At 41.2% G+C, this 9,773-nt stretch overlaps 1 protein-coding gene across 1 annotated transcript; it reads left to right on the plus strand.

The window, feature by feature from the left end:
- Positions 1-6,339: 6,339 nt before the first annotated feature.
- Positions 6,340-8,035, plus strand: LOC123097036 (MIP18 family protein F45G2.10-like). The gene is made up of 4 exons (XM_044518814.1): positions 6,340-6,406; positions 6,510-6,600; positions 7,284-7,367; positions 7,861-8,035. Exons 1-4 carry the CDS (start codon positions 6,340-6,342, stop codon positions 8,033-8,035), a joined length of 417 nt encoding a protein of 138 aa, XP_044374749.1.
- The last annotated feature ends 1,738 nt before the right edge of the window (positions 8,036-9,773 follow it).

Consider the following 9,773-nt stretch of genomic DNA (forward strand, 5'->3'; position numbering starts at 1 on the left):
AGCTAGGCATATAGTGCTCAAGTAATGGATCCACCCGGATCCCAAGGTATATCAAAGCCAATTTTAATTAACAATGATTTGTGATTTAGTAGTGAGCACAAAGTAACATATAGCATGCAAAAACGAAGTCTAACTCTCTTCCTATGCATCGGCATGTCATAAAAGAACAATTCATGCACACATAGTAAAGGCAAATGCATAGTATAAACAGTTTCTTGCAATTTTATCATATTGGAAACATGGAGAGGCGGAGATTTAGTTCCTCTCTCATAATAATTGCAAGTAGGAGCAGCAAGCACATGCATATTATATCTATCAAAATCATCATGTGTAGTAGTGAAACGCAACCCATCAATATAATCCTTAATAAGGGCAAACTTCTCTGATATAGTGTAGTCGGGAGAATTCAAAATGATAATAGGACTATCATGCGTGGGTGCAATAGCAACAATTTCATGTTTAACATAAGGAACTATAGCAAGTTCATCTCCATAAGCATAATTCATATTGGCATCTTGGCCACAAGCATAGGAAGCATCATCAAAACGGGATATTTCAAAAGAATCAACGGGATCATAACAATCATCATAGCATTCATCCTTCGGTAAATTCGAAGGGAAATTAAACAATGTATGGGATAAAGAGTTACTCTCATTAGATGGTGGGAACGGATGATCAATCCGCTCTTCCTCCTTTTGTTCTTCGCTCTCCTCCTCATCTTTTTCATCCAATGAGCTCACAATGTCATTAATTTCTTCTTCCATAGACTCCTGCAAAATATTAATCTCTTCTTGGACAGCAGAGACTCTCTCAATAAAATCATCAATTTCGGAATTGAATTCATAATTCTCATAGCAATATTTAAGTATAGCAAAATTTTTAGGTCTGTAAACAGCATCATCAAGATTTTCACACTCTTTAAACAAAGATTCAATTTCATAAGCACCCATAAAAGCAACAAATTCTTCTATTTGTTCCACATCATTGTAATCATATATACCATTAGCACAAGAAGCCAAGGTTTCATCATCATTAAATTTGCATGAAAAGGGAAGGTGCGGAGCCTTCATCCTAGAGCAACAAGTATAATCGTATCTCAAGCATAGTTCCCGAGCATACCACTTCAATATTTGAATTTGATCCCATAATAGTTTCCCTTTTTGAGTCAAGCGATAATCCCTAAAGTATTCACGTTGATCCAACATTACTCCCATTATAAAGTTGAATGGGGTTTTCTCAGGATTATCAAAGCAGAACATAATATCTTTCACATAATGAGCATCGAGGGTTTTAGGAGGTTCCCCATCTCCATGAGCAGCAAGTAAACCTAATTTTTTGGTATTTCATGTTTCATACCCATAACTAAAGATAGAGAAAAACTTAGAACAACAAATAAAAACTAGTTAGTGATAAAGCAAACAAGCACACACGAGAATATTCACCCCATGCTATAACTCCCCGGCAACGGCGCTAGAAAAAGGTCTTGATAACCCACAAGTATAGGGGATCAATTGTAGCCTCTTTTGATAAGTAAGAGGTGTCGAACCCAGTGAGGAGCTAAAGGTAGAACAAATATTCCCTCAAGTTCTATCGACCACCGATACAACTCTACGCACGCTTAACGTTCGCTTTACCTAAAAAAAGTATGAAACTAGAAGTACTTTGTATGTGTTGTTGGATAGGTTTGCAAGAATATAAAGAGCACGTAAATAAAAACTAGGGGCTATTTAGGTAAAGAAGCAATAAAGTTAGTATAGCGAGTGTGGAAAAGTGGTGGTAGGATTTGCAAAATTGTCCCTAAGCAATTGACTACTTTACTAGACCGATAGCAATTTTTATGTGGGAGAGGCCACTGCTAGCATGTCATCCCTGACTTGGAATTCTATGCAATTATGATTGGAACTATTGGAAAGCATCCGCAACTACTAACCTTCATTAAGGTAAAACCCAACCATAGCATTAAGATATATTGGTCCCCCTTCAATCCCATATGCATCAGTTTCTGTGCTAGGTTGAATCTTCTGTCACTCTTGCCCTCCAATACATAGTCCTATCAACATACAACTAACCCTATGGTGTGATCCACGCGCGTGCTCATATGATGGGCACCAAAGGACAGCAACATAACCACAAGCAAATTAAACCAATCATAGCAATTCACCAATTACCGATAGGACAACGAAAATCTACTCAGACACACTACAAGAAATATGTCAACTAGTGACCTTCTGTCAGTGGCCCTGGAAGAATTGGTCATAGATCTACGACCATTTGAGACCAATTGGTCAAAAGCTGCTCGGGGGGCTCCAAACCCTCAACTATATCGACCATTTTGGCCATAAAGGTCGTAATTTCCTTACACGAAATGGTCATAAAGCAGACAACACTGATCCGCTGCCTTATTTCTAGCTGATCACGACCAATATAGATGGTCATAACCTTGTAAGTTGTGGTGGATTGCTATGACTAGGCGCCACCTCATCAGTTTTGCCAATGTGTCAATTTTTGCCCTAGGTTGTGAAGCAACCTATATTTTTGTCATTCCCAAAATTCCCCAAAAAAATTGGGCATTCTTTACTATCCAAATCATTGCCTCATGACAATATTCAACTCCATTTGCCTGGTAAATCTTCCTCGGCAAATTTCCAAAGTTTTTGTTCAACTCGAACTGTTGTGAAGGATGTACTAGCTAGGCATATCCTAATTAGCTGATTTTTTTTCCAATCTTCTATATTCCCAAATCATTGCTCTCCACAAAATTTGAGCCCCATCTAACAATACATGTGAGTGTGGCTTCAACATTCATATTTCCGTCCAATGTGGTACGTTGCAAAGCAAGTGACACCTAGGCTCCTCCATTTGAGTTGCAAATTTTCCAAGATAGTGTCCTTAGTAGATGATCATCCTCGGCCAAAACTCAGGCCCATTGGCCATGTGCATTTCCCATACCACTAATCAAACACTTGGGTGCTAATTCATGTTTGAGCATTGTTCAGTCTCCTCGTGAGATTCTTTTGTTGTTATTTTCTTCCAAGTATCTACCTGGGGAGTGCCAAACCTACTAGACATGCCTAGGCTTCCCAGAACGCATGGCAATGCCACGGTCACGCGGTGACCACGCGGCGGGCATGCGAGTCTACGCGCTTTGGAGTTGGGGCCCTGGGCCACCGTCCAAACCTCAACATATCACCACCAAACCATGTATTTATGCTTAAATAGATACTTATGTACCTACAAATGATTTTTGGAAAAAATAAAGAGAAAACTATAAGGCAGTTGCAGTTCAAATTTGACCCGCTTCCTACTAAATCAGCGAAAATTTGTCTTTTTCACCAAAGGTGGATAATTTTTTTTACACCCAACCATTTTGTCAACTATGCATTAAACATGGCCTAGTATTTTATAAAAATGATTTGGTCCGTTTCTGCAACAATTATTTGGTAGTTCCTTCACAAAAAAACCTCATTTCGGGCACTCGAAAAATGGAAAATGAATTTTCCATGCAAAGAAAATGAAAACTCCCTTAGGCAACATTGTTTGGAATTCCAAGATGCACCCTTGTGCACAATATGAGATCATTTGAACAAACTATGCCATGAATGTGGCCATAAGATTGATCATTTGGCTTGAAAGCCATGAATCTTCACACATGATAGCTCATTTCTGATAACACTTTTTTAAACTAATTGCCATATTATAAGTTTATTATTTTTCCTGGAAACTTGGCCACATATGATGAGACAATGCGAAGGTTTTCCAATTTTTTGTTTTTTTTTGAATTTTTTATGCCCGTTTCAAAATGCGGTCAAAACGGCGGGCTTGACCGTTCCTAGCTAGTTGTTGAATCTTGGAAACCTTTTGATGTTTCTCTGATTAAATAGATAGTTATGTATCTAGAAATGTTTTTTGGAAAAAATAAAGATCAAACTATGAGGCAGCTACAATTCAAATTTGACCCGCTTCCTACTGAATCAACGGAAATTTGTCTTTTTCACCAGAGGTGGATCAAGGCTTTTGACACCCAACCATTGTGTCAATTGTGAATTAAACATGGCCTAGTATTTAGAAAAATGATTTGGTCCATTTTTACAACATTTATTTGGTAGTTCCTTCACAAAAAACCTCATTTCAGGCAATCGAAAAATGGAAAATGAACTTTCCGTGCAAAGAAAATGAAAACTCCCTTAGGAAACATTGTTTTCCATTCCAAGATGCACCCTTGTGCACAATATGAGATCATTTGAACAAACTATGCCATGAATGTGGCCATAAGATTGATCATTTGACTTGAAAGCCATGAATCTTCACACATGATAGCTCATTTCTGAGAACACTTTTTTAGAAGAATTGCCGTATTACAAGTTTATTATTTTTCCTGGTAACTTGGTCACGTATAATGACACAATGCGAAGGTTTTCCAATTTTTTGATTTTTTTGAATTTTTTATGCCCGTTTCAAAATGCGACGGCGGGAATGACCGTTCCTAGCTAGTGGTTGAATCTTGGATTTTTTTGGTGTTTCTCTGATTAAATATATACTTTTGTACCTAGAAATGATTTTTGGAAAAAATAAAGAGCAAACTATGAGGCAGCTGCAGTTCAAATTTGACCCGCTTCCAGCTGAATCGGCAGAAACTTGTTTTTTTCACGAGAGGTGGATAAAAACTTTTGACACCCAACCATTTGGTCAATTATGCATTAAATATGTCCTAATAATTTATAAAATTGATTTGGTCGAATTTTACAACAATTATTTGGTAGGTTCTTCACAAAACCCCCTCATTTTGGGCACTCAGAAAATGGAAAATGATTTTTTCGTCCAAAGAAAATGAAAACTTCCTTAGGCAACATTGTTTTCCATTCCAATATGCACCCTTGTGCACAATATGAGATCATTTGAACAAACTATGCCATGAATGTGGCCATAAGATTGATCATTTGGCTTGAAAGCCATTGATCTCCACACATGATAGCTTGTTTCTGAGAACACTTTTTTTAAAATAATTGCTGTATTACAAGTTTATTATTTTTTCTGGCAACTTGGTCATATGTAATGACACAATGCAAAGGTTTTCCAATTTTTTGTTTTTTTTTGAATTTTTTATGCCCGTTTCAAAATGCGGTCAAAACGGCGGGAATGACCGTTCGTAGCTAGTGGTTGAATCTTGGATTTTTTGGTGTTTCTCTGATTAAATAGATGCTTATGTACCTATAAATAATTTTTGGAAAAAATAAAGAGTAAACTATGATGCTGCTGTAGTTTAAATTTGACCCGCTTCCTGCCGAATCGGCAGAAATTTGTCTTTTTCACGAGAGGTGGATCAAAGATTTTTGACACCATTTGGTCAATTGTATATTAAATATGGACTAGTATTTTATAAAATTGATGGAGTCCAATTTTGCAACAATTATTTGGTAGGTTCTTCACAAAAAAAACCCATTTTTGCCACTCGAAAAATGATTAAAAATAGCTAGAAAGATCAGAAATGCATACAAATTGGTACTTATCCATAAAATATGGTGTAACTCTAGTGAAAATTTTTGGGATGCCCTTTTGCAAAATATTTTTGATAGCTACTTCACAAAATCCCTCTATTTTTTTGTACTTGGAAACTATTTAAATCACTGGTTTTCCGAACCAATCAGAACTCTTCCCACGGATCGATGACATGGCGCCCATCCATCCATCCATCTCTCCATCCCACATCCATCCATCCATTTATCTACAGAAAAAAGAAAAAAATGAAAAAGAGATACCCCACCCGCAGCCCAAACCCTAGCTCAGATCTCCCTTCCTCCGTCTCATTCCCCTCGTCCCTGGCGGCGGCGCACCACTCGTATCTTCCTCTCTCCACCAAACCCTACCCACCAACGTGAGCTCCTCTCCCCCGCACCACTCCTCGCCGCCGCCACCACCACCACCTACGGCGCCCGATCCCTTTCTCCGGTGGCGCCGAGCTCACCACGGTGACCCCATCCCTCTGCTCCTTCCTCTCATCGGGCCAGATCGGGCGCGCGCGTCCTCCAGTGGCCAAGCACGACCCCTGATTCAACCGAGCCCGCCGCCCGCGCCCGCGCGCCACCACCCGCTCCTCCTCGCCTCCCGTAGGACGCAGACCCCACACCGCTCTTCCTCCGTCCGCCCCGCGCGCCACCACCCGCTCCTCCTCGCCTCCCGTAGGACGCAGACTCCACGCCGCTCTTCCTCCGCCCGCCGACCCACCCTGTCCCTGATGCCTCACTCGCCGCCTTCCGTCGAAGGGCCGCCGCGCTCATCCCGCCCTCGGCGCCCGCACCTCCACCGCCACCTCCGCTGGCTCCTCACCGACGCCCCCGCCTCATGCACGAGCGGCCGGAGCACATAGTCCACCCCGCGCATGCGGCGCTCGACGCGCTCGACGTCTTCGGTAATGGAAGCGCCCGGATCCCTCGGTTTCCTTCTTTGGTTTTTTCCTCCATTGATTGGCTTAGCTTCACTGACTGACGGGGAACTGATTTGGGCGTTTGCAGATACGGTGCAGGACATCAAGGACCCGGAGCACCCCTACTCACTGGAGCAGATACGGTGTGTGCTCTCCCAGGAGTCTGCCTCCGTCTCCCAGTAGTCCGTCTCCGTCTCCATATCTGGTACGTATACTTGCAAGAATGTGCTGCTCAAGGTTTCTAGTGATTATTAGGAGTTCGGTTTGGGACTAGAAGGTGCTGCTCAAGGTTTCTAGTCCGTCTCAAGGTTTCTAGTGTTAATTTTCAATGTCAATTGCTTAGTTGCAGGCGTTCTCTCCTGCAGCATCTTGCACTCATCCACCTATGAGCCCTCCAATCTCTTCTCTATGATCCCCTTCCATTATAAGAAGCCAGAATCATTGTGGGTTTGTGGTGGAAATGCATATTTACATTCATGATAAGATAATTAGCACAAATGGCCATTTCTCATCGATATCACAGTAGAGATTCGGAGTGTGATCTTGAAAGCACGGTGCATACAGAAACACAATGTTGAGTGCCTTTATTAAATAGATTAAAAATAAGTCGCGCGAGTTTGCTTTCTTGTTGGGATTATATTTCCCCGTAGCTTGCTGATCCTACATAACTTCATTCTGTATACGGATCTGCGACCTTCAGGATGCATTTACTTATTGCGAGCAAAGCATCCTATATTATTCTCATTGCACTGTACACAGTCTGCTCGCACGAAATCTATTTTGTTTCATGCAAGAAGTCAAGAACTATCATCCAACTTGAACTTTTGGGGATCACTGTTCACACCTTACAATTGCTTTGCAGGATAACCTTCACCCCGACTGTGCAGCACTGCAGTATGGCTACGGTGATTGGCCTGTGCCTCAGGCTTAAGTTGATGCAAAACCCGCGAGACTACACCACTGGTCCTCGACCTGCCCCACAGCAGGCAGACCCTTGACATCATTTTCGTCATGGCCGGGACGCCAGGTGAGACGCGCCATTGCCAGCTTCCTTGTTCCTATTGGTCGATACTCTTTGCTGCATTGACATGACCAGCTTGTGTTGGAAGACAATGTAATGAAACTGTCTGAAGAACAATTTACTGAAACGGAACTGCTGCTAATCTTCAGTTAGAAATTGCAAGCTGTCTGGACTCTTGTAGTATTATACATAAGTAGAAGGAGTTGAATGGAAACAGTTGGTATTTGCATTATGCCTACTGTAAAGATGCTAGAAGGCAATCTGAACCAGTTTGCGAGAAATTATTTCATAGTACTATCCTTGATACAAATAATTCAATTTTCAGATACATATTTACACTACAGAACTCTGGCTAGTTCGCTCGGAAATGACAGTAGGATTATGCTGAATAAACTGAATGTATGTATGATGGCTGCAGGCTGGATACAGGCATGTGGACACAGCCACGGCCACAGCTCTACGGCAACCAAGACGGCGACAGCGTCGACGGGATCCTCAGACGACCTGCGTCCTTCCCCGACCACGCCCACGACCTGCATCCAGCTGCTCCTGCCCCGGCCCTCCTCAACTTCGCTCCTGTTGAGCTGCTATAGGTGAGACAATTGACTCGATCTATTGCTACCGGTAGAACTGCTGATGTAGTTTGGGTGTAGCCGCAACTGCTGTAGGTTGGGTGTATAGGAGGCTGACCTACTGCTCTTCTTAGTACCATGGCTGCTGTAGGTTGGTTTTATCTGCAATACATACTATCTTGGTTTAGTTTAGGGGCAAATAGAGATGTTTCTGTTGGACTGTGTTATGTGATTGATAGGTCACTGTCCCATTACATACTATCATGTAAACCTCATGTTTTCCTGAAATGCTATTATTGATAAGTCACCGTCCCATGACATACTACTCTATTTGAGCAGGAACAGGTGGTGCGAGCGGTGCTGGATGCAGCATGAGTGGTTTAGGTGAGTTTTTTGGTCCCTCCCCTTTCTTGCCTACGTGGTCTGCGATACCATGATCGTCTTGGCATGGCTGGCTTTTGTTACACTGTTATTTAAACGCATTGAAACTGTTATAACATCCAAGTAGTTCTCTTGAACTTTCAGTCTTTATGACCAGATAAAGTAAAACATTAAAGGGACCAGTGTCATTATAACTTAGTTCCTGTATTCGCAGCCATGACTTGGTTTCAACCTATTGTTTGCTAGCAGAAAATATGTGGCTTATTTTTTATCTTATCTTGTATTAAGCTGCCTTGTCTGTATTGAACTCTGTAATTTCGGCAGCGACCACCACATCTGCTAAAAGAGACACTCTCTCTGCTGTATTTTCTGTTTATTGTTTGTAGTGAATGACTTTCTATGTCTTAGTAGGTAATTGGTATCATGTCCATGTTTTTGTTGGCTAGATGGTAATGGTTATCAGAATATGTACACATGAGTGTATCATGTAACAAATGACAGGGTCACAAGAATATAAACACAGTAAATCCATTGTTCTATTTTATCATTATGCTTCATATGTTAACGTGTTGCAGTCAAGTTTTGGAAGTTTTGCTATGCCATGCTTAGTGCTTGCTGGACTGAGGCATTTGGGCATTTATGTATAATTTTTATTCTCTTGAATGGATATATTTTATTGGCAATGATTTAACTTCCACTGTATCTCACTAATAATTTATGTAGATCAAGATCTAATGTCGTCGAGGTGGCTGCTGCTCTAACCGAAGATCAAAAGAAGCCTGGAGATTTGCACCATAGTTTTAGTTGATGGTGCATGTGTATTTGCTTTTTATTGTATCGTGCAGACATGTATGTGTTGTTGTGAGTTTGTGGATTTGATCATTTAATTGAGATAATTATTGATTGTTTGCATTTGAAATGTGTAAAATGAAATATGTGAATGAAAAAGATGAATGTTCTACTGGATCGAATAGTATTTGGGCTCTAAAAAGGCTGTGGCCCAAACTATAGTGGACTGGAATATTCTGCATTTATGAAAAACCTGTAAAAAAGGCTTAATGAAATGGACAGCGAAATGGAATGAAATAAAAAGGCTGAATTGTTGGGTCAGGCCCATGTAGGTGATCATAATTGACTGGAAAAATAATAATAAATGGGCTGAATTAGTGGGCTCGGCCCATATAGACATCGAATCGGACCGGGCTGAATCTTATCAACGACCTTTTCAATTGGTCGCATTTTTGCCATGTCAGATTGTCACGTCGGATCCGACGTGGCCTGGGCAGACAGCCAGTGACCAAAACAGAAGGTCATGGGTTCAACGACCTTTTGTTTTGGTCGAAAACATCTACGACCTTATCCCGAAGAAGGTCGTTAA

The sequence above is a fragment of the Triticum aestivum genome, chromosome 4D (genome assembly GCF_018294505.1).
Source record: "Triticum aestivum cultivar Chinese Spring chromosome 4D, IWGSC CS RefSeq v2.1, whole genome shotgun sequence".
NCBI lineage: Eukaryota > Viridiplantae > Streptophyta > Magnoliopsida > Poales > Poaceae > Triticum > Triticum aestivum.